Source organism: Protomyctophum parallelum (genome assembly GCF_964188405.1).
Source record: "Protomyctophum parallelum genome assembly, chromosome: 8".
NCBI lineage: Eukaryota > Metazoa > Chordata > Actinopteri > Myctophiformes > Myctophidae > Protomyctophum > Protomyctophum parallelum.
In genome coordinates this window covers 9,393,950-9,419,651 of record NC_139703.1, presented here as the reverse complement: position 1 = coordinate 9,419,651, position 25,702 = coordinate 9,393,950, and the positions used below count along the sequence as shown (strand labels likewise).

The following is a 25,702-nucleotide window of genomic DNA, read 5'->3' as shown; positions in this document are numbered from 1 at the left end:
CCCGGGCCGAGACTCGCAGAAGAGAATTTATATTAATTATTCAAACTCCCCCAAGGACCCCCTGGTCTGTCTGTCTGTCTGTCTGTCTGTCTGTGTCTGTTTATATAATCTGTTTTTTTTTTGTGTTTCTTTAAGGCATTACACTTGTTTACAACAGGGTCCACCATGTTCAATTCATCAAAACATTTAGAGACGTACAAATAGACACTTCTATATAGTTCAGACTTTAATTTCTTTAGTCTGATGAACCTCTATGGAGGTAATGACATGTCTCACCACGCTGTGGCGCTGTTCTGATTTTCACTGCCAACTGACTTTTGTGTGTTCTTTTCCTCTGCTGTTCTTCTTCATCACCTTTTAGTTCCTTTATCACAAGCGAACAATCAAACCAAAAAGATCTGTGAAATACTTTGTCATTAATTAGTCTTGTCTATTATCTCGCGATTTTGGCGTTTTATATATATATTTTTATTAAGACCTGGATTTATGCCCTAGTGTTTACTCCACATACATTCAATTAGGACCTGAGCAGAAGCGGCACTGACAGGTAAAATATATTTTCTTCACCACAGAAACGCAATGGCGTGCACAGATAGACACTACCCTTTTGGCAACAAAAACAAAACACTTTTTCTTTTTTTTCTTAATTTTTTGTGTGTGGACCATGCGGTGACATTGATCAAATCTTGATAAAAAAACGCTTCTACTATATTATTTAGGCCCCCCACAATCTAAAGCTATGTTTCTATGTCAGTGGTTCTTCGATAAAAAATAATAATAGCGGACCTACAAGCTCGTAGCGCACCACTAGGTGGCGCGCTATGAGCTTGTAGATCTGCTATTTTTCAATAGCTAAAGCACCAAAATGGGTTCCCACCCCAAAATGCGCTGCACAAGGTGCCCTTTTTTCTCTTGAGCACCTGCCCCTCTAAATGTCTGTGCACGCCACTGCAGAAACGCCACGGTGTAACATAGTGTGTAGCCTATACATTGGCTGATTTATTTTTTATTTTGCACATATAGATCACTTTCTGACATTCCAAAGGAAACGTTTTAATGCTCTGCTGTCTTGGTGATTTGGTGAATATATATAGTGGATTAGTTTTTAGATCAATCAGGGATCTGTTAATAAACTTAATACTGTACTGGGCTGACTGTTACTGTACATGGGGCTGAACGCTGCATAGCAACAGACGGTGATGACTCATAGGACTATGTATCAGTGATGCAGTGTTTACTATATAGACCCCACCAATGTGTTATTTCATATGATTTGAAATGTATTTGACTGCGTTTAAAGGTCTGATTTGTTGAAAATAGCTGATCAACAATTGCTCGTAGATCGGCTAGTTTCAAATCGCCGATGTGTATAAGGTTTATAGTGGATATAGCTGATGTTGATGCTATATTAAAAAACACAACACAAAATCTGGGGGTCCCCGGACCCCAGTCTGAGACTCACTGTGCTATTATTGTTATTGTAGGTCAGTCAGTAAACACTGAAGTTGGTGCTTTCATGAAAGTAAGGATAGCACTCAATCCATTGATTCACAATACCAGAATGCACTTTTTATTATAATACATGAAGCAGACAGCCCTGTGATTAACCCATTTAGACCCGAGGCCGATTCTACAAATGTCTTCTAAATCATGACAGTTTTCCGTGTCAGTTTTTCCATGTAAAAAATGGCACACTATAGTATGTCAAATTGTATCTGTTTTGCACAAATAAATGTCACAACCACCGCTGGAGCGATCAGCGAGAAACCGTACAACCTCAGTAGGCCAAGTTTTGTTTTGTTTTTGTCTTGTTTTGTTTTGTTATGTTTTGTTTTTTCTCTCTGTTTTGTTTGTTTGTTTGTTTTGTTGTATTTATTTTTCCTGTCTATAGCTATTTTGAATATTAAAAGGGCTGGCACTATAAGCTGAGGCTTCTGCCAAACACTCCCCTTTGGTCAAAAAAAGAAAACCCTGAATACATTGTATAAGGTGTGTGTATTTTAAATGACCAATAAACTTGAACTTGAACTGGAAAAAAAAGAAGCTTCACATCTGGATTTGTTCTTTTTCATTTATTTAATTAGTTTTAAAACATTCTCATATAACAACAATTGTTCAGACCAATACAACATTGACAGACAATAAACTTTAGACCCTCGTGGATGTATTTATCGATTCTGACATTTTCATTCTACGAGAGTCTAAGAGAACTCGTCCAGCGCGCCAAACCCCCCTGCCCTACAATAGCTCTGAACATTTACAAATGCAAAATCTAACGTGCTCATACCCTGCTGCGCCATCTTGGATCTTTCCCCAAATGAGTGTAATTTAGGCTAATCCTGCCATACAACATCTATTCTACACACTCGTGCACAGATTATATGGTTTAATAGCAATAATACATCACTAAAGAATTTACGTCTATATCGACATGATCTATTCTATCAGTTAAAAGTGCTGAATCTACACGAGAGGCAGTGAAAAAGTACTTTGTACTTTGAAGAACCTTCATTAGAGTTCTGTCGTCTCCACCTGTAGCCTACTGTGTCGTATAAATGGCCCCGTCAACAAGACGTGAGCTTGAAGATCTCTTATTTTTGGTGCGTGACACCGCCCTGTACGACACGCACGCATCAGGCCGACCACGTGGAAGTGTAGCGTCATTTGTACAAATATACAAATATAAGTATAATATACTAATAATATTATAACTTACTGCATGCTTTATCGCACACACACACACACACACACACACACACACACACACACACACACACACTGTAGTTGTACTTTTGTACAACTGTTTTAAAAAATATATATATCACAGGTTCTCAACTCAATGAGTTGCATTGGTGTGGTCTACCTTTAAAAACGGTCTCAACCCTTTGGGCGTTAAGACCCAGAACTTAAATCTCTCCATCATGGTGGTCACCTGGAACCCCCTCAGGGCCGATTCATACTCCTATTTAGTGTGGTTGCCCCAAAAGGGGCAACCAGACTCTAGTAATTGTAACACTTTATTGTGGGCTCGCCACAGCGAGCACACAATAGTTATTGCCAGCCTATATTTATTTATTCTTCTTTATTCCACCCTTTTTTTTGGCACCTAACTACTTCCGCATACTTTATACTAGAAATTTAGTTCAAAGTTCAAACTGTTCGGCTCTTTGCAGTGATGGTTGCTTGTTTTTTTTTTTTTACAAAGTTTTATACTTTTTATACTTTTTAACTTTTTAACTTTTTTTTACATTCTTTATAGTGAGAGTCGATGGAAGAAAGGTCCCATTTTTCACAGTTAACTTTTTTGAGCTCTTATTACTCCGTCATACTTTCACTTTGAAACTTCATTCAAACTTTATAATGTTCATCTATCTTTGAACTTTAATTGGTGAAAAAGTTGTTTTGAAAAAGTTTATACTTTTTAAAATATTTAACTTTATTTATAGTTTTTTCCTCCCATTGACAATGTATGGGATTTATCTCTAAATCAACCTCACTTTTGCAGCCTCATTACTCTGGCATACTTTGTCGTAGAAACGTGATTTAAACTTTAGAAAGCTCACACGACTCTGGACTTTTTCGTGGTTCAAACCGTATTCGAATACGTTAAACGTTTTTTCCGAAATCGCAGTTCAATCGCAGGCCGTTTCGCCTAATTAGTGCCAACTTAGAGTGCGGGCTTTTTTCACTAGAGTGCGTAGAACAGAAAATCTTTCCTTGAAAATTTACCAAACAAATTGCCGTCCCGGCCAAGATATTCACTTTACACGCATGTCCTTTGGTCATTTTGTAGCCACACATGTCCTCTTTCACACAATGTGACCACCAAAACACAGAGACATACAGAATGTGAACTACGGCCTTTTAAGTGACACAAATACAGTCAATCTGCTCATTGACCTCCATAGTAAAATCCTTACGAGGAAATTATCGCGATGACAATTCTTAACTCGCTCTTATAACCACATTTTCGATCGTACCAACACCACAATCGCACATGGTGTACCTCAATATCTCAGGCCACTCACAGCGAAAAAATTATTTGCATTCGACTTTTACTTTTTGCGATAGAGCAATTTGTTCGGGCATAGTTTCCCCCCATTCAGGATCATTCAAGATCAAGACCTTCAAGTTGCGCGCCACTTGTTTGTCTTTTACACTTCCACAGCTGAGACATATAAGAGCTTAATTACAGGGCTGAAATTAAAGTTACAAGATCTCAATGAGTTGCTCTGCGATACCTTGTGGGCTTGTAGGTCTGCTATTTGTGCAATTGGATGGCCTTTACACAGCTCTCGCAAGAGCACGCACGCACGCATGCACGCACGCACACACACACCCTGTCTTCCTATTGGCTGGCCTTTACACAGCTCTCGCAAGTGCACGCACGCACGCACGCACGCACGCACACACACACACACACACACGTTTATAAAAAAATATTTTCAAAAAAATAAAAAAATTAAAAAAACTTAAAAAAAAATAAAAAAATAAAAACAAAATTAAAAAAAATTAAAAAAAATTAAAAAAATAAAAAAAATGGAAAAAAATGGAAAAATTGAAAAAAATTAAAAAAAATTAAACTTAAAAATTAGCATGTTAGCATTAGCATGTTAGCATGTTAGCATTAGCATGATAGCATTAGCATGTTAGCATGATAGCATTAGCATGTTAGCATGTTAACATTAGCATGTTGACATTAGCATGTTAGCATGATAGCATTAGCATGTTAGCATGTTAGCATTAGCATGTTAGCATGTTAGCATTAGCATGTTAACATTAGCATGTTAGCATTAGCATGTTAACATTAGCATGTTAGCATGTTAGCATGATAGCATTAGCATGTTAGCATGTTAGCATTAGCATGTTAGCATGTTAGCATTAGCATGTTAGCATGATAGCATTAGCATGTTAGCATGTTAGCATTAGCATGTTAGCATTAGCATGTTAGCATGTTAGCATTAGCATGTTAGCATGATAGCATTAGCATGTTAGCATTAGCATGTTAGCATTAGCATGTTAGCATTAGCATGTTAGCATGTTAGCATGATAGCATTAGCATGTTAGCATGTTAGCATTAGCATGTTAGCATGTTAGCATTAGCATGTTAGCATTAGCATGATAGGATTAGCATGTTAACATTAGCATGTTAGCATGATAGCATTAGCATGTTAGCATGTTAGCATTAGCATGTTAGCATGTTAGCATTAGCATGTTAGCATTAGCATGATTAAAAAATTAAAAAATTAAAAAAAATTAAAAACATTAAAAAATTAAAACTTTAACTTTTTTTTAAACTTAAAAGGAAAAAAATAATAATAAAGAACTTAATATTTTTTATCTTAATATTTTTTTTAAGAAATATCTTAGACCATTATCAATAATCATTGTGTTTATGCTTTTAAAGATAGGCCTATATGCTATTTGAACCTTCTTTTTACATGTAAAAGTATGCTATTTCTGTTAAGCTCATGAATGCTTTTATATGTATACTCCATTGGATTGACTATTTTTTTTCTTTTTTACCTTTTCTTGATTCATCAAGAATACATTGTAAAGCATTATTCATACATTACAAATCATTAGTAGACAGTAATACTTTACTTACTTTATTCTGCCCCTTTTTGGGCATCATACTACTTCCACATACTTTATTTCCGCTTTATGCAGTTATTTATGCTTAAACTATAGTTTTTACAAATGTTCATACTTTTTTAACTTTTACTTCAGCTTTAATACATTTTCTACTTTTCTTTACAATATGTTACAGTCCAGAAATTTTGATTATGGACTTAGACCACCAATGGTAACACCATTACTCCGGTCCCCGAGTTTCAAACTTGACACGGCAATAACTTTATACAAAGCATTTTACGCGAGCCCACGCAGTTTCTACAGGAACTGCTTTCTAGTTATTTTTATTATTATTTCACAGTAGTCTTTTTTTTGTCGCTTTATACCTCCCACACTGTACGCTGTACGCACTTGAGCCATATGTCAAATTGACCGGAAAAATCGGGAATCGTGTGCTTGTATTTTGTTAAGAGAAATGTTGTATAGTTTAATTGATATGAATTTATTAGTGAATTAAATTTCCCCATTGACATGAATGGGAAAAGGCAAAAAATCACATTCAAGTATTTTTTCCTCGGAGACTGTAATCACTATAGTTACAAAACTTTTAGGGATATTTCTTAATTATCACTAAAATTAATTAAAATTATAATTTTATAGGTCGGCCTCATGGTGGCGCTATAACAGCCCACTTTACCTTTTGGCTTATAACTCTTGAACCGTAGGTCGTAAAATCAAAATAATTTTTTCCCTGGATTCCTTGGGTCATGACGCATCTCCCCATATAGGCCACGCCCATTTCCGCCATGATGGATTTTCCGCCATTTTGAATTTTGTCCAAAACAAACTTTTTGCTTTTCCTCCTACATATTTCGTCCAAATCTCACAGAAATCGGCACACATGATCTCTGGACATATCCGATTAAAACACCAGGTGCAGAATTTTGGTAGTGCGTATCGTTCGGCCGTAATCGTCTTCCGAAGTTAGTAGGAGGGGCCTATATCACAAAAATGCCATAAATCACGAACGGAATGTCCAATCCATCCCAAATTTAAATCACATGTCCGGGGTGGTTCAATCAACCAAGTTCTAAAAGCCATAGGGGGGCGCCGCAAATGCGAGAAATGTAACCGTTTGTCGCAAAAACATGAATTTCGGGGGTTAAATCCCCTCCGAATTACTTACGCATGATCTAAGGCGTGACTTGAAATTGTAATTGGCTGGCAATATTAGTGGGAGGGGCATATGTAAGCCACTGCGGCAACCACACTCTGCAATTTTTTAAAATTGCGAATTTTCTAGTTTACAGCTGTTTCGGCGCTGTAGAGCCGAAATGATTTCGGCTCGTCAGAAATTTTCAGTAGCACCGAAGAGCCGACTTTAGGACGGTACCCGCCCCCCCCCCCGAACCTCAAATGACGTCACATTGTAGGCTCTACAGAGCCGAACCCACTTTTATTCGGCTCTAAAATAGGAGTACGAATCGGCCCTCAAGGACCACTGGTTGAAAAACCACTGCTGAATCCTTCAAAACACCAGTTTAATGACAAACAAACATAAGGCACACTTCATGTAACTCCTGACGATGCCCGGCAGCGCGTCGCGCCCGCAGGGTTCCTCTGGCAGATCCGTCTCGACGGCGCCACCTTCAGGCTCCTCCGTGTTACTACCACATGTAGATATCATTGTCACTGTGGTTGGTCAAGAACACAGCGGTGATCACTTGAACATACATGTTGTATAAATGCATAGACACCACAGAACATACACGTATAAATACATGTTACATACATAAGACACTGAACATACATGATAGATACAGAACAGAACTTGGTAGCTGTACGTCTCTAAATGTTATGATGAATTGAACACGGTGGACCCTCTTGTAAACAAGTGTAATGCTTTAGGGTGTCGTCCACTCACAGTTAACAGTCTTTGTATTGAGTTTGTGCTTGAAATGTACTGTAATTCTACAAACTGTTAATAAATACTTCAGTCAATCAATCAAAGTCAGCTTTAATCAGACCAGTGTGTGTCCAGTGGAAACCTCGTATGAATCTGATCTCAGGTCAGAATGGGTTAATCAGACCCAGTGTGTGTGTCCAGTGGAAACCTCGTATGAATCTGATCTCAGGTCAGAATGGGGTTAATCAGACCCAGTGTGTGTGTCCAGTGGAAACCTCGTATGAATCTGATCTCAGGTCAGAACGGGTTAAAGCGGGTGAATGGAGGTGTTCTCACCTGAGGGCGGGCTCAGTGCGCTGAGACGGACCGTAGCACTTACTCTCCTCACTGCATCGCCACTCCTGATCGGCCAAGAGACACAGAGAGATAAGACTATACGGAGATACGGGAGGAGCACGTCTCATACGAGCATCCATGGTGTCTGTACAACCACAGGGTTTCTCTCATACGAGCATCCATGGCGTCTGTACAACCACAGGGTTTCTCTAACTAAATGGTTCATACGCATATCCATGGTGTCTGTACAACGACAGGGTTTCTCTAACTAAATGGTTCATACGAGCATCCATGGCGTCTGTACACGACAGGGTTTCTCTCATACGTACATCCATGGCGTCGGTCATGAACTCCAGGGGCGTGTCCACCTCGCGGTGAGAGGACAGCGTGAGCACGATGACAGGCCCCGCCTCCTTCTGCTCCGCCTCCTTCACAGCTGAGGAGCCAATGAGGAGAGAGAGAGAGGATCAGAGCAGGTACGAGCCAATGAGGAGAGAGTGGATCAGAGCAGGGTATACGGCAACTACGGCGTTCATATTAAAAAGGACCACTTCACCACTTTTCAACCTATCTTCATAAAATAATAATTGGTCCTCACTAATGCTCATGAGCCCCTTCTGGAGACGCTTAGCGCCCCCCTGGCAACCTTCCAGTTACCATCCGGCCACTCTACCCCTGAGCCACCACCGCTACACTGTGTGTGTGTGTGTGTGTGTGTGTATGTTCGTGTTCATAACTCACCGTCAACAGAGTCAGTGTATGTCTCCTCCTCCTCCTCCTCCTCCTCCTCCTCCTCCACCACCTTGGGCTCCAGCTGATGGATGTAGTCTCTCAGGTCCTAAGAGGAGGAGAATTTACATGGGGGGGGGGTTGGTTTAACTGGTTCTCCTGCTGCTGTTATAACGTTATATTAATAATACATTTTATTTATAAGGCGCCTTTCAGGGCACTCAAGGTCGCCGTACAGGTTAAAAACAGTACAAGAACACAGTTAAAAGCAGAAGAAAAATAAAACAGAGGTGAGGGGCAGAGCGGCTGAAGGCTGTCCCCCATGGTGGAGAGACAGACGGGCTGGGAGGACTTTCAGTTTGACGGAGGAGGCAGACCTGAGAGACCGGGTGGGAATGTCGACGTGGACAAGGTCAGACAGATAAGGGGGGGGGGGGGGTGAGGTTATGGATGGCCTTGAATGTATGTAGAAGGATCTTGAAGTGGATACGGTATTTGATGGGGAGCCAGTGGAGTTGGTGTAAAACAGGGGGTGACGTGACTGATGACAGGGGTTCTGGTGACGATACGGGCAGCAGCGTTCTGGACCAGTTGGAGTTTATGGAGGAGTTTGTGGGGGGAGACCAAAGAGAAGGGAATTATTACAGTAGTCCAGGCGGGAGGTGACAAGAGCAGGATTGCGGCATTGTGGGGAGTTAGGGGGGGGGGGGGGGGGGGGGCGGAGGAGGTTTCTGAGGTGGAAGTAGGCAGACCGGATGGTGGCGTTGGTGTGGGTGTGGGATGAGAGTGTGCTAATGGAGGACGACACCCAGACTCTTAACCTGAGGGGAGGGGGAAACTGAGGTGTTGTCTGTGGTGAGGGATAGTCCAGTACCTGGTTCTCCTTCTGCTGCTGCTCGCTCTCCTTCTGAACTCTCTCCAAGCTGCTCTTCATCTCCTGCACCTCCTGCCTGCCATAGCTCAGCTGCACCTGCTGGGGGCAGTATTGTGCAACCTTCAGCCCAACTTATTTTAGATGCTTTAAAAAAATAATAGTTCAGAAAGTACAAATAGTACCCGTTTAGTAGCCTGATAGACCCCGCCCACTCTGCTGTAGCCTGGTTCCAGCCCATAGACTGACTCTACTGAGTCTGATCATCAGGCTACCTTTAGGGTACCCATTAAGGGTACCTAGACTTTTGGGGTTTTTACCTTTCAAGACGGGAACCCCTTTTCGGGGCAGGTGTTGTTATTGTTATATATAGAATAAATATATACGTGACACCATGTGACCGATATCTGTTGATGTCTATTTGTGTAGAGAGAGGGAGAGAGAGAGAGAGAGAGAGAGAGAGAGAGAGAGAGCTTGCCATGGAATGAGTCCTGGTCTTTCTCCAGTTTCTGAAACGTGAGACGATGCAGCGAGAGATTCATTCATTCAGCCACACAGACACTTCTATTTGGAGATTCTCTCTCTCTCTCTCTCTGGCAGTAGGTCAATGAGACTCACCCTCTCTCTCTCTCTCTCTCTGGCAGTAGGTCAATGAGACTCACCCTCTCTCTCTCTCTCTCTGGCAGTAGGTCAATGAGACTCACCCTCTCTCTCTCTCTCTCTCTGGCAGTAGGTCAATGAGACTCACCCTCTCTCTCTCTCTCTCTCTCTCTCTGGCAGTAGGTCAATGAGACTCACCCTCTCTCTCTCTCTCTCTCTGGCAGTAGGTCAATGAGACTCACCCTCTCTCTCTCTCTCTCTCTCTCTCTGGCAGTAGTTCAATGAGACTCACCCTCTCTCTCTCTCTCTCTCTGGCAGTAGGTCAATGAGACTCACCCTCTCTCTCTCTCTCTCTGGCAGTAGGTCAATGAGACTCACCCTCTCTCTCTCTCTCTCTCTGGCAGTAGGTCAATGAGACTCACCCTCTCTCTCTCTCTCTCTCTCTCTCTGGCAGTAGGTCAATGAGACTCACCCTCTCTCTCTCTCTCTCTCTCTCTGGCAGTAGGTCAATGAGACTCACCCTCTCTCTCTCTCTCTGGCAGTAGGTCAATGAGACTCACCCTCTCTCTCTCTCTGGCAGTAGGTCAATGAGACTCACCCTCTCTCTCTCTCTCTCTGGCAGTAGGTCAATGAGACTCACCCTCTCTCTCTCTCTCTCTCTGGCAGTAGGTCAATGAGACTCACCCTCTCTCTCTCTCTCTCTGGCAGTAGGTCAATGAGACTCACCCTCCCTCTCTCTCTCTCTCTCTGGCAGTAGGTCAATGAGACTCACCCTCTCTCTCTCTCTCTCTGGCAGTAGGTCAATGAGACTCACCCTCGCTCTCTCTCTGGCAGTAGGTCAATGAGACTCACCCTCTCTCTCTCTCTGGCAGTAGGTCAATGAGACTCACCCTCTCTCTCTCTCTGGCAGTAGGTCAATGAGACTCACCCTCTCTCTCTCTCTCTGGCAGTAGGTCAATGAGACTCACCCTCACTCTCTCTCTCTCTGGCAGTAGTTCAATGAGACTCACCCTCTCTCTCTCTCTCTCTGGCAGTAGGTCAATGAGACTCACCCTCTCTCTCTCTCTCTCTCTGGCAGTAGTTCAATGAGACTCACCCTCTCTCTCTCTCTCTCTGGCAGTAGGTCAATGAGACTCACCCTCTCTCTCTCTCTCTCTCTCTGGCAGTAGGTCAATGAGACTCACCCTCACTCTCTCTCTCTCTGGCAGTAGTTCAATGAGACTCACCCTCTCTCTCTCTCTCTCTCTCTGGCAGTAGTTCAATGAGACTCACCCTGTAATCATCGTCTCTCTCTCTGGTCAGCTCCGCCTCCACCTTCTCACGCTCCGCCCTCTCCTCTTGAAGCCACGCCTCTTTCTGCCGCAGCTCGGCGCTCAGCTGCTGCACTTTGTTCTGGTCCACCTGGGGGATGGGAACGAGAGGTCTGATCACTGCAGTGTCTCTGGGGGATGGGAACGAGAGGTCTGATCACTGCAGTGTCTCTGGGGGATGGGAACGATAACATGAAGAGGTTTGATCACTGCAGTGTCTCTGGGGGATGGGAACGACACTTTACCATGAAGTAAGGCTGTACCCTAGCCCTTATTTTAGGACTCGAACTTCGGCAGGAATTTCTGAGTGAACATTCGGACCATTTGTTTCTAATTGATAAAAAAAATCACCGTCTCGATCAGAGCGCACAGCGCGTCTCACCCGCTATTAGCTGCGCAGTTTACATCCAAAAGCATGTGTCACTCTCTCGGTTCTGCACTGCTGTACTGGAGAAGTATATAGCATTGTCGAGCGCAGCGGGAGATAGAGAGAACTAACCTTTTTCTCAAATTGTGCGATCGTGCTGGTGTGTGTGTGTGTGTGTGTGTGTGTGTGTGCAGGGGCGGTTTTTAGCACTACGCAAACTACGCAACTGCGTAGAGCCCCGACGGCTAGAGGCCCTGAGAGTTCTCCCTGAAAAATGTCTAATATTGCAGCCCGTTCCATCGCAGTTGCTGCCGTCGGTTTGGGGCCGGGGGCCGCCCAGGGGGGCCTCCGACGGCCGCGCGTCGCTTCCTCCTCCCAACCGGCGTCACTTTTTCATCCTCCCGTTAAGCGACGCCCGGCCGCCCTGTCGTCGGGCCCCCTGTTTCCCCCCTCTGAGCAGCGCAGTGTCGTGTAGGCATGTGCTGCAGAATTAGAGCAGATCTACAAGCTCACAACGCGGCGCTTTGTGAGCTTGTAGATCGGCCGCGCCGCCGCGCAACGCAGTCGAATTATACACACAATGGATGGAAAGTTGGAAACCAAACATAAACAAGCTGGACACATGTATGTATGTAGTTTAGTGCACTGCTGCACTTCCCTCACAAACAAAATGACTTGTGTGTGTGTGTTTGTTGCTGATTGGCTGATTGGCTGCAGGCCCATCACCAAATTAATGTGCACAGGGGATTTTGGAGAGGGACAGCACAACAACTTCCGACAGGAATGCACTAGAAACTTACTTTTTTTGACATGCTCATATCACATTCTCTCCGAGATATATTTTCGAGTTAATAAAAAAGTATTTATTAATAATAATATTTATTTGTATTAAAAAAATTAAATAAAAAAACGAATGGTTCAAGCCCATTAATTAAGATTCGAGTGCCAACCCTAACGAGCGAACATTCGAACCTTGAATGTTTGGGGACAGCCTTAGGGGGTCTATCAGGGGGTCTATAGGGGGTCTATCAGGGGGTCTATCAGAGGGGTCTATCTCACCTCGGCGGCCTGCCTCAGGGCCTCTCTCTCCAGGGCCCAGGCGGCACGGCCCTCGTAGAAGGCCAGGTTCTCGTCGGACATCTGCAGGCTGAGCTGGGCCTTGTGGAGGCGGGCCTTGTGCAGGTCTGCGTGGGTGTGGTCTCTCTGCTGGCCCGCCTCGTACAGCTCCTTGCGCAGCGCCTCGGTGACGTGCTCCCCGGACGCCAGGCGCTCCCGCAGCTCCCGGACCTCCGCCCGGGACCCCTCCATCTCCACCTGGGGGGGGGGTTAGGACAGGAGGACAGGAGAGGATGGGAACAGATAGACACGAAGTAGTGCCCTTTTGCCCTTGAGGCATGTCCCACTGGGAGGAGACCCCGGGGCAGACCAAGGATCACGTCCCACTGGGAGGAGACCCCGGGGCAGACCAAGGACCACGTCCCACTGGGAGGAGACCCCCGGGGCAGACCAAGGACCACGTCCCACTGGGAGGAGACCCCGGGGCAGACCAAGGATCACGTCCCACTGGGAGGAGACCCCCGGGGCAGACCAAGGACCACGTCCCACTGGGAGGAGACCCCCGGGGCAGACCAAGGACCACGTCCCACTGGGAGGAGACCCCGGGGCAGACCAAGGATCACGTCCCACTGGGAGGAGACCAAGTCGCAGTTGGAGGAAAGACATCGACTCAATGGCCTTGGAAGTCACTAATGTTGCTCTGGAGAGGGAAGTCTGGAGCTCTCTGGTGGAGTTGTTGCCCCCGCGACCCGGCTACGGATAAGCGGTTTAAGATGGATGGAGGGTTCATTTAATTTTTGTTTTGCACAGTGTACAGTATGCGACACATGGTGACAAGCTGCTAATATATTATGTAGTTATGCCCCAAAATCTATAAATCTCACACACTTTGGCCTAACCTGACGCTGCCAGATCCAAGAAGCTTGCTACACAAATTTGTTTCACAGCTTATGGGGATCTGGGATCGCGGAAGCAAATTCGATGACGGGGCTGTTCCTTTTTTTCAAGATACTTGGTAGATGATTGGATGGGACCGTCTATCACCGTGTGGGCGTGCAAACACAACCAATCATATTGACGTGTCTATATAGCTTCACATCCGGTTTCGCACATATCCCGCCCTTAGCTCACGCTGATTGGTTCGAACCGGGAGCGGTTCGGTGTTAGCTGAACTCCCTGAGAGGTCCCAGATGGTTGTGGTGTTGGGGAACATGGTTACCCAATACTGCCCCCATCTGGCAAAGTCAGGTTAGGTTTGGCCCTCGTTGCCACAAAAGAATAATAAATAATAAGAAATATAATGAAAATCCATTGTGCATGTTGTCATTTGCATACCGGATTATAGCAATTAAAACAAACAAACAAAAAAACATTAAAAAAACATGTTTGTCGTTGATCAAAATAACAATTCTTCTACATTCTCTGATTGTGTCTAGATTGTGTTGCAAATGAAGTAGCCTAATGCAGATGTTTAACAATGATTTAAAATGAAGCCAAAAGGACCTGTACGGGTCCATTTGGTTTCATTTTACACTTTCAAGAGTTAAAGATCATACTGGTTGAAAACCACTGCTGTAAAGATATCTAGGTTGTGTGATCTTGTCCCCCGTTGTGTATACGGATATTATTATAAATAAATGTATAAAACCAATAAAACATCATTGGAAAATAAATAAACACTTTGTCGTGCACCGTGCGGTGTCGTTTGCAAAACAAATAGCTGATCTACAAGGCCACGGCGCTTCACAGCAAAACACATTGTAAGCTTATAGATCGGCTATTTGCAGCATGTGAACGCAGCAGAGTGTGAAGTCGGGGCATACGAGGTGAAGGTATGGGGGTATTAACTGATGCTATGTGGCCATAATGTCACTCACACTGCTGACGCCTGGAGATGTAAATGTGCCTTGGATGGCTGACAGAGAGCTCTGCCATGTGAGTATAGTTATATATATATCGGGTGTGTACTGTGTGCAAGCAGCAGCTTTCTGCTTCTACGGCCCGACGGCTTGGAATAAATAAACTCCCATTAGGCAGGCAGCTTTAGAGCACAGTCTCACATTCACTGTTGCCAACTCTCATGAGAGAAATATAAGCCGACCCACCTCCAAAAACTAGCCGAAAACAAGCCGACTCGACTTGCCAGAGAAATAAGATAAATCTCCCCTCGAGAAACAAGCCGAAACAAGCCCAATAATTATCGACAATTTGGTCATATAATCCTAATAAAAAAGGATTTGATGCATTTATCATTATAAATACTATGTATGTCTATAATGATGAATGTTTTAGTCATTTATTATACTATTACACACATACTTTATCCAGGGTTTAATAAGTAGAAACACCAGAGACATTCTGTCACTCAGTATGACTCACACTGCTCCCCAAACCTATGGCTATTTATAGTAAATACATCAACGAAATGTTGGATCGCGGTAAATAAGCAAACTTGGCAACCCTGCTCACATTACCGTGACAACAAACACCACCCACTGGTCACAGTGGTTTAACCCATTCAGGACGGGAACAAGCATTATGTTATACTTTAGCTATTGAAAAATAGCAGATCTACAAGCTCATAGTGCAGATCTGCTATTTTCTTTAAATCGTGAAAATGTGGTGCAAATCTTTGAATATATATTCAAACGTGTGAACGTTTTAAACTAAAATCTTTGCTTCTGGCGGGGGGGGGGGGGTCCCTGGAACAACATAATTCAAATGGGGGTCGGCGGCCAAACACAGATATCTTTGGGGGTCCTTGACATGAGAAAGTTTGAGAACGACATAGATATATATATATATATATAAGAATAGATATTGAGATATTGCCCCCCCCCTTGTGGCCGCGGGGGGTACTGCACCCTGGGTGCGTTTTCGCATTTTTTATTCACTAATAAATTCATTATTAATTCATAATTTGTTAAATGGTTAAGACCTCCATATTATTATGGTCAATGCCTGTGTGAAAAGTGGGAGCTATTGGTGCAGGCAGTGAGGAGCTACTGCGGTGTTTCTGACACACACACACACACACACACACACACACACACACACACACACACACACACACACACACACACACACACACACACACACACACACACACACACACACACACACACACACACACACACACAAACACACACACAAACACACAGACAGACACTGACTGAATTATAGTATGATGATGATGATGATATATTATGAACCTGCAGAGCCTTCCTCTTGTCCTCTTCGTGTTTCATCTGAGTGGACAGCTTCTTCTCTCTCTCCTTCATCCTGTGGGACGGACGAGTTACAAACCTATTTTCAAAAATGTTTGTCCAAAAAAAGCTTTTTCTTGATTTTCATGAATTTAAAACAAAATGCAGTGCTTTTTTTCTCTCAGTAATTTCATGATGAAATAAAAGAAAAATCCAAGAGATTCCATACATGTCGTGAAAACAGCCGATCTACAAGCTCACAACGTGGCGTGGAGCCTGTGTGTCTGTCTCCCTGTCAGTTACCTGTCTAGCTGTCTCTCTGTCAGTTACCTGTCTGTCTCCCTGTCAGTTACCTGTCTAGCTGTCTCTCTGACAGTTACCTGTCTGTCTGTCTCTCTGTCGGTTACCTGTCTAGCTGTCTGTCTGTCAGTTACCTGTCTAGCTGTGTGTCTGTCTCTCTGTCAGTTACCTGTCTAGCAGTCTGTCAGTTACCTGTCCATCAGTGTGTCTGTCTCCCTGTCAGTTACCTGTCCATCAGTGTGTCTGTCTGTCTGTCAGTTACCTGTCTAGCTGTGTGTCTGTCTCCCTGTCAGTTACCTGTCTAGCTGTCTGTCTGTCTCTCTGTCAGTTACCAGTCTGTTTCTCTGTCAGTTACCTGTCTAGCTGTGTGTCTGTCTCCCTGTCAGTTACCTGTCTAGCTGTCTGTCTGTCTCTCTGTCAGTTACCAGTCTGTTTCTCTGTCAGTTACCTGTCTAGCTGTCTGTCTGTTTCTCTGTCACATACCTGTCTAGCTGTCTGTCTGTCAGTTACCTGTCTAGCTGTGTGTCTGTCTCCCTGTCAGTTACCTGTCTATCTGTGTGTCTGTCTCCCTGTCAGTTACCTGTCCATCAGTGTGTCTGTCTCTCTGTCAGTTACCTGTCTATCTGTGTGTCTGGCTCTCTGTCAGTTACCTGTCCATCAGTGTGTCTGTCTGCCTGTCAGTTACCTGTCTAGCTGTGTGTCTGTCTCCCTGTCAGTTACCTGTCTGTTTCTCTGTCAGTTACCTGTCTAGCTGTCTGTCTGTCTGTCAGTTACCTGTCTAGCTGTGTGTCTGTCTCTCTGTCAGTTACCTGTCTATCTGTGTGTGTGTGTCCGTCTCTCTGTCAGTTAACTGTCCATCAGTGTGTCTGTCTCCCTGTCAGTTACCCGTCTGTCTCCCTGTCAGTTACCTGTCCATCAGTGTGTCTGTCTCCCTGTCAGTTACCTGTCCATCAGTGTGTCTGTCTCTGTCAGTTACCTGTCCATCAGTGTGTCTGTCTCTGTCAGTTACCGGTCCATCAGTGTGTCTGTCTCTCTGTCAGTTACCTGTCCATCAGTGTGTCTGTCTCCCTGTCAGTTACCTGTCCATCAGTGTGTCTGTCTCCCTGTCAGTTACCTGTCTAGCTGTGTGTCTGTCTCCCTGTCAGTTACCTGTCCATCAGTGTGTCTGTCTCTCTGTCAGTTACCTGTCCATCAGTGTGTCTGTCTCTGCAGCGCGGTCTGTGAGGGTCCTGATGGTCTCCTCCAGGTCGCTGATCTTCTGCTGATTCTCTGCCTTCTCCGTCCAGAGGCTGCTCAGCTCTGACGTCATGTTCTCACGAGTGAACTGAACGTCCTTTCAGACACAAGACAAGAAGTCTGTTTTTACTGACAGAGATGTCTCCCTCCGGGCAATGTGATTGGTCTACTCTAGATAGAAGTCAGGTGGTAATCCTGGTCACTAAACTGCCTCCCCCTGGCCAGCCGGGGCGCCAGATGGAGGGGAAAGGAACTGGTTGGAATAACGTGTTCCTTCCACGCGCTACGTCCAACCAGGGAAACTCCCCCCTGTCAGGTGTAAAGGAGCAACTTGGACACTCAGGCATGAAGGAAGCATGAGTTCAAGTCCGTTGCTCTCCCCAGGTTGGCGGAGGGTGTGTAGAGCCCAGGATCACATTAGATGATTGACACAGGGGTGAAAAATGGGTTACAAAATCGTGAAATAAAAAATATATTTTAAAAAAAGAAGTCAGGTGGTTCTGCACGCTGAGCTCCGGGCAATGCGATTGGTCTAGATGGAAGTCAGGTGGTTTTGCACGCTGAGCTCCGGGCAATGCGATTGGTCTAGATAGAAGTCAGGTGGACATAAAAACAAACAACAAACAGAGCAGCGGGAGAAGGAGTGAACGAAGGAATGAAATAATGGACACAGCGACAGAACAGAACGGGGGCGGCGGTGGCTCAGGGGTAGAGTGCCTGGATGGTAACCGTAAGGTTGCCAGTTCGAACCCGGGCTCCCCCAGAGTTACTGTCGAAGTGTCCTTGAGCAAGACACTGAACCCCTAATTGCTCCCGATGTGCTAGTTGGTGCCTTGCATGGTTTCTGCTGCCATCGGTGTATGAATGGGTGAATGTAATGCACAATCTCTGTAAAGCGCCTTGGATAAAGGCGCTATATAAATGCACCATTTACCATTTAACAGGCAGGAATACAACAGATCCTCTACGGGCCTCCAGGGGGTGCTGTGTATACCTGGTGTCTGAGTGTCTCTCCTCTACGGGCCTCCAGGGGGCGCTGTGTATACCTGGTGTCTGAGTGTCTCTCCTCTACGGGCCTCCAGGGGGCGCTGTGTGTGTATACCTGGTGTCTGCCCTCCATTCTCCTCAGCTGCTCCAGGGCGAGGCGGAGCTTCTCGCGGAGCTCAGAGACCACCTCCTTCATGGCTCCTCTCTCCTCCTCCCACACGCTGCGTGCCCTACGGCCGCTCTCCGTCTGCCGCTCCACCTCCTGCCTCTCCATGTCCAGGGCACGCTGGACCTCTGAGACCAGCCGCTGGCACTCTGACAGCTGGGTCTGGGGGAGGGGGGGGGGGGGGAGAGAGGATGAGGGCCTAAGAATCACGTCACTGACAGTATGGGATAAAAGGTTTGGAGGTTTGGACCATAATCTGGTAACCTGAACCACGTAGCTCTGTCTGGACACCATATTCTACAGTCACCTGTAACAGTGTAGCTCTGGACACCATATTCTACAGTCACCTGTAACAGTGTAACTCTGGACACCATATTCTACAGTCACCTGTAACAGTGTAACTCTGGACACCATACTCTACAGTCACCTGTAACAGCGTAGCTCTGTCTGGACACCATATTCTCCAGTCACCTGTAACAGTGTAGCTCTGTCTGGACACCATATTCTCCAGTCACCTGTAACAGCGTAGCTCTGGACACTATATTCTCCAGTCACTTGTAACAGTGTAACTCTGTCTGGACACCATATTCTCCAGTCACCTGTAACAGCGTAGCTCTGTCTGGACACCATATTCTCCAGTCACCTGTAACAGCGTAGCTCTGTCTGGACACCATATTCTCCAGTCACCTGTAACAGTGTAGCTCTGTCTGGACACCATATTCTCCAGTCACCTGTAACAGCGTAGCTCTGGACACTATATTCTCCAGTCACCTGTAACAGCGTAGCCCTGGACATCTCCTCTCCGTCCTGCTCCTCCTTCAGGGTCTCCAGCTCCACGGGAGGTTTGGGAGTGGAGAAGGTGAAGGAGCCACTCTGACCTCTGACCTCTCCCCCTTCCGCCACGTACACGAACTGGTACTGCGTCTCGCCGGGGCTGGGCAGGTAGAACGCTGCAGAGAGAGACACATTCTGGGGTTAGGGCCTGGGCAGGTATAACGCTGCAGAGAGAGACACATTCTGGGGTTAGGGGCTGGGGTTAGGGGCTGGGGTTAGGGGCTGGGGTTAGGGTCTGGGGTTAGGGGCTGGGGTTAGGGGTTAGGGGCTGGGGTTAGGGTCTGGGGTTAGGGGCTGGGGTTAGGGCTGGGGTTGACCTTTGACCTACCAGTGAACAGAGCACACCCGTTGACCTGTGTCCCCTCGGTGTAATCCATCATCGGGCCTTCGGGGGCGCTGGCCCAAACGTAGGTGTGGTAATCCTTCACGGACGTCCAGCCCACCTGTAGCAGAGAACAATTTGACCATTCATTGGTCAGCCCGTCCGATTGGTCTCTGACTGACCAACCAGCAGGCTCTCTTCCGCCCTGGTTCCTCCTTGTTACTTGCGCAAGCAGACCGCAAAAGTAGTTTCGCCCGGCTCGTACGCACCGACCCAGCCAACCCGCCACTTTTGATGCGTATGCACCGTCCCAGCAAATTGTGCCTGATTTGCTGGGACCAGATTACATGGTGTGTGTATATGTATAACTAGCTCTCAATGATGACGTAAGAAATATGTGGATTAAAGGACCCAATGCCAGAGTGTAATTGGTTTTCGATGGTGACGTAATGACGATATGTTTTAGTGTTGGGAGGATTAAAGGTAATGCTCCTGTGTATACATGTATGTAATCTGGCACCACTGCCGTATCAGGCACAATTTGCTGGGACGGTGCATACACATCAAAAGTGGTTGGCTGGGACTGCGTACGGCGCAAAGTAACCACAGTATACCGCTAATCAACTTACAAATTACATATACATATATACATAGTATATATGTATAGCTCTCAATGATGACGTAAGAAATATGTGGATTAAAGGACCCAATGCCAGAGTGTCATTGGTAGTCATTACTACCAAGTAGTCATTACTGAGATTTGACAGTTTGTAGCGGTCGAAAGTACTTGCGCGCTCTGCTTGCGCACTAGTAGGGCATTAATGGCCTACTAGTGTGCAACAAGCAAGTATGCACTCGACAGAGTGCAGTTCTAGTTTATGTTGAATTTGGTAAAACATCATTTTTTGGAAGAAACTTTAAAACAAACATGATCTACCTGTGATGTTCCTTTTTACTGACACGTTTAAAGTTTAAAATAAGAATTGAATGCACAGAATATCAATACGAAGCAACTGGAAAACACCTTATTTCAATGGTAGTGGATGGAGAGAGAGAGAGAGGATTTTTGTCTAAACATGAACCATGGGCGGGACTTGACAAAGTGTGAATTAACCTCATGGTTATGTAGTAACCTCGGCGCTCTGAGCTCTGCTCGGCACCTCGAGAGAAAGCATTCCTAGTTAATATTGTCTCAGTCGGGTGGAAACCTCATTATGGCCAAAATTGTTAAAATTCTGGATTCAAAAACAGCAAAAGTATAGCAGATCTACAAGCTCAAAACACGTCACGTCGGATCACGTTTTGAGCTTTGCGCATCAGCTACTGTTGATGCTTTTGTGTGATGCTGTGGTTTCACGATCAGATAGAGCGTGAATTTACGGGGAGGAAAAAAAAACAACACTTAAGGGCCTTTCAAACGTGAATCGATATAACGCGACTATAGTCACTCTGGTGGCGTGCTTGTTGGCGCGCTCGGTGGCGCGCTCGGTGGCGCGCTACGAGCTTGTAGAATGTAGATCGGCTATTTTTGAAAAATCGTGAAAATATATATTTCAGAAAACTGAAGGATTTAGAAGATTTCTTTTTAATTTCGAGGTCAGGCCTGAATGGGTTAAAGTGTAAGCATGCAGATAATGGAGATGCGAGGAGGTCTAACCTGGAACAGTCCGATCCAGTCGCGGCCGCTCCAGCTGTGCTCTGCCGTCAGGCTGTAGTGGCATTCCACTGGACTCTGGGGGTAGCAGACCGGGGCTACGTTACGGAACACCACCTGGACCTGGAGCTGGGTGTCCATGCTGTCGCTGGGCTGGAAGGAAAACATGGAAACATTAAGACCTGGACCTCCTGCTTATTGTCCATGCTGTCGCTGGGCTGGAAGGAAAACATGGAAACATTAAGACCTGGACCTGGAGCTGGGTGTCCATGCTGTCGCTGGGCTGGAAGGAAAACATGGAAACATTAAGACCTGGACCTCCTGCTGGGTGTCCATGCTGTCGCTGGGCTGCTAGGAAAACATGGAAACATTAAGACCTGGACCTGAAGCTGGGTGTCCATGCTGTCGCTGGGCTGGAAGGAAAACATGGAAACATTAAGACCTGGACCTCCTGCTTATTGTCCATGCTGTCGCTGGGCTGGAAGGAAAACATGGAAACATTAAGACCTGGACCTCCTGCTTATTGTCCATGCTGTCGCTGGGCTGGAAGGAAAACATGGACACGTGATACCGGTGAATTAATCCATTATGACCCGACAACAGATTCTACAAAAATGTCTTCTGGAAAAAAACATATTTTCTATGACAGTGGTTCTAAAACGTAATATGTAAGTGGCTGCCTTGTTCCAGGGACGTTCACCGTGAAAGAAGATATAGATTCAAAGATTTGCGCCACATTGTCATGATATTTAAAAACAAATAGCAGATCTACAAGCTCGCAGCGCGGCTCGTACGAGCTTATAGATCTGCTATTTCTCAACAGCTATATAGAGTTTAAAATAATGGTTAAAAGGTGACACAAATGCGTTTGTCCGACTCCTATAGCCCTATGGATGGTTTACAGGCCCGAGGGAAAACATGGGTGATACGCAGGAATGTGTCCCCTTTTAACCCATTCTGACCTGAGATCAGATTCATACGAGGTTTCCACTGGACACACACTGGTCTGATTAACCCATTCTGACCTGAGATCAGATTCATACGAGGTTTCCACTGGACACACACTGGTCTGATTAACCCATTCTGACCTGAGATCAGATTCATACGAGGTTTCCACTGGACACACACTGGTCTGATTAATGTGTACCCCTTTACCGCCTGGATGAAAACAGCTGATGGAAAGTGGATATGAGAGCGAGAGAGAGAGAGAGAGAGAGAGAGAGAGAGAGAGAGAGCACGGGTGCAGGAATGGCATGCCACGGTGGGCCAACAGTCACAGCATGCCGGCGGTCGATGATGACGACCGACGGCGCCATGTGTTTACAAACATCGCTTCGCACGTGTGGCACATCCTGACCTGCTTTGACACCATAATCTGACCGTCTCAATAACAGAGCAGGACAAACTATTACAAATCAGTTCCAGTTTTAAAACCCCCCATTAAAACCTGGAAAGCATCTGTTGTAATTTAAGATTTGAAGCTATATATATAGATCTGGCAACATATGTAGAAAAAAAAAAGACTTTAGGATATAGAACTGCGGTTTAAAACAGATGTACAAGCTTGGAGATCCTCAACGTTTTTGAGAAATCTTTTTTTACTTTTTATTTTTTAATCTTCTCCTTGACATGAAAGCGTCTAATGTCTAAATGGGTTACGTCTATAACAGAGGATTCAAGTGGTAGGACGTCCCTCTCTCTTTTGGAAGATTTATGTTTGGCATTTTTTTATGCCGTCTCTCGCAGGTATAGACAAACTCTCACAGCTGGACATAATGAAGAGAGACAGGGCTGCCATCCATCCACCCACCCGTCCATCCATTCCTCCATCCATCCATCCATCCACCTGTCTGTCCATCCATCCATCCACCCATCCATCCATCCACCTGTCCATCCATCCATCCATCCACCGACCCGTCCATCCCTCCCTCCATCCACCCACCCATCCTCCTGGGGACACATGGGTGGAAGGTGTCCTGAATCAGGTCACCCAGATGGTACCACCTCTCTCTCTCTCTCTGATTATTTAACTAGTCACTGACATCCTTAAAACAAATTAACTTATAGATGCCACGCCAATGAATGTACGGTATGCATTGATTTGCATTACAGTAGGTAAATAGATGATTTCATTAAATAGACATTTCCTTTGTTTGCATATTTGTCATGAAGGGACAGAAATACCAATAGAAGTCCCTAAGACTGAGGAAGACATTGGTGTGTTCTTGTTATTCAAGGAACGCAGACTACAAGTATGTAGCCTACTACAGTAAGTGTGTTATTATTTTGTCCTCTTCAGGAGGGGGAAAAAAGTTGATAATCACTCATACTTTAGCTATCTTTGAAAGATCCTGAAAATGTGGCGCAAATATTTATTCTTTCAACATTACAGTGAACGTTTTTAACTCAAATCTTTGCATCTGGGAGGTCGCTGGAAACAACATGTTTTCAGATGGGGGTCCAAATACAGGTAATTCTGTGGGTCCTTGACATGAAAAAGGTTGAGCACCAGTTACATAGAAACATAGTTTTTTTTTTAAATAAAACTGTTAATTAACCGCAGTCCAAAATGGGTTAACCACAGTAAGAACAGGTGTGGCTTTAAAACCTACCTGATGGTGAGCAGAGATTCTCTAGAGATGTACTTCTCCTCTTCAGTCTCGTGGAGCGCTGTGTGCGTCTCAGTCTGAGCAGAGATTCTCTAGAGATTTATCTTCAGTCTCGTGAAGCCTTGGTGCGTCTCAGTCTGAGCAGATTCTCTAGAGAAGTATCTTCAGTCTCGTGAAGCTGTGTGTGCGTCTCAGTCTGAGCAGAGATTCTCTAGAGAAGTATCTTCAGTCTTGTGAAGCGGTGTGTGCGTCTCGGTCTGTGATGATCCTCTCCTGGTCTCTCTGGCTCAACTTTCTATCAACAACTGAAGCGTGGGGACGGCTGCGTGGACCATATGTATAAACCTTGTGGATGCTGCGCTCACTCATGGGAGATGCAGTTCCCTGACGTCACGGCGCCACGGTAGATCTGTGAAGGCTGGACTCCAAATCCCTTTCTTTCAATCACAACCACGGCTGGTCGTTACCGGAGACTACAATATCATCCATGTAAACATGGCGGTTACCGGATACCGTCCATCTAGTATCCTTTAGTTGTTGTTGATGAAGCGATCCTTCTGCCTTTTCTAAGAACTGGAGTTGGAGGAAGTGGAGTTGGAGGAAGTGGAGGGGGGAGGGGGGCTGTACATCTGCTATGAAGCCCAATGACCCTGAAAATAGACAGCAACAGTATATGTGTCACACGTGCACACACACACACACACACACACACACACACACACACACACACACACACACACACACACACACACACACACACACACACACACACACACACACACACACACACACACACACACACACACACACACACACACACACACACACACACACAGTATTTATATGCAGTGTGTTTACCAAACATAGATGGTACTCTTCAATCTTTCACAATCCGACATCATTACACCTTCCATTCCTGAATGGAACATTATCTGGTTTTAATCAGACTATTGATTGGTCTCAATAAACAGGCGACCTCCTGACCTGCTGACCATGCAGCTCAGTCAGGCTGAGGTTTTTTTTGTCCTTATTCTGTATTCCACAGATCTACAAGCTCACAACAGGTTACATTGATTTACATGCGGAGTAGAGTATTCCACAGATCTACAAGCTCACAACAGGTTACATTGTGATTTACATGTGGAGTAGAGTATTCCACAGATCTACAAGCTCACAACAGGTTACATTGTGATTTACATGTGGAGTAGAGTATTCCACAGATCTACAAGCTCACAACAGGTTACATTGTGATTTACATGTGGAGTAGAGTATTCCACAGATCTACAAGCTCACAACAGGTTACATTGTGATTTACATGTGGAGTAGAGTATTCCACAGATCTACAAGCTCACAACAGGTTACATTGTGATTTACATGTGGAGTAGAGTATTCCACAGATCTACAAGCTCACAACGCGTCACCACAGATCTACAAGCTCAGGTGTCACATTGTAATTTACATGTTTTACTGTACAACATAGTATAGTAGCATCTGTTTTTGGATAAATAGAATGATTTCTGATGACAGATTTTCTTTGTTTTAGTGAACGTGACCTAACGTTATAGACGTGTGACTGCCCTGCACATCTATAAGGTTTTGTTTCCAGCTCCAAATCCTGCATCTTTTTTATACAGTTGTA

At 45.1% G+C, this 25,702-nt stretch overlaps 1 protein-coding gene across 4 annotated transcripts; it reads right to left on the bottom strand.

Annotated features, from left to right (window-relative positions):
- Positions 1–6,271: 6,271 nt before the first annotated feature.
- Positions 6,272–24,459, bottom strand: LOC310862834 (calcium-binding and coiled-coil domain-containing protein 1-like). Of its 4 annotated transcripts, XM_083770939.1 has the most exons (15): positions 24,181–24,459; positions 24,067–24,119; positions 21,458–21,607; positions 19,807–19,921; positions 19,416–19,594; positions 18,594–18,806; positions 17,440–17,588; positions 15,962–16,031; positions 12,753–13,007; positions 11,289–11,417; positions 9,420–9,518; positions 8,558–8,654; positions 8,146–8,252; positions 7,817–7,881; positions 6,273–7,266 (listed from the first exon to the last, which is right to left on the bottom strand). In XM_083770939.1, the coding sequence occupies exons 3-15, from the start codon at positions 21,593–21,595 to the stop codon at positions 7,242–7,244; spliced, it is 1,641 nt and encodes a 546-aa protein (XP_083627065.1). In that variant the 5' UTR covers positions 21,596–21,607; positions 24,067–24,119; positions 24,181–24,459; the 3' UTR covers positions 6,273–7,241. The 4 variants fall into 4 exon arrangements, with proteins under 4 accessions (XP_083627067.1, XP_083627065.1, XP_083627064.1 ...); XM_083770941.1 differs by having other exon boundaries at positions 6,272–7,266; positions 9,420–9,515; positions 24,067–24,459; XM_083770938.1 differs by having other exon boundaries at positions 24,067–24,459.
- Positions 24,460–25,702: the final 1,243 nt, after the last annotated feature.

Bases quoted from the DNA above. Each gene is read 5' to 3' on its own strand.
- LOC310862834 (XM_083770938.1), bottom strand. From the start codon at position 21,595: ATGGACACCCAGCTCCAGGTCCAGGTGGTGTTCCGTAACGTAGCCCCG. The intron at 8,253-8,557 runs GTGAGTTATGAA...TTGGCTCCTCAG, and splicing joins ATACACTGACTCTGTTGACG to CTGTGAAGGAGGCGGAGCAG. The intron at 7,882-8,145 runs GTACGTATGAGA...TTGGCCGATCAG, and splicing joins TCATGACCGACGCCATGGAT to GAGTGGCGATGCAGTGAGGA.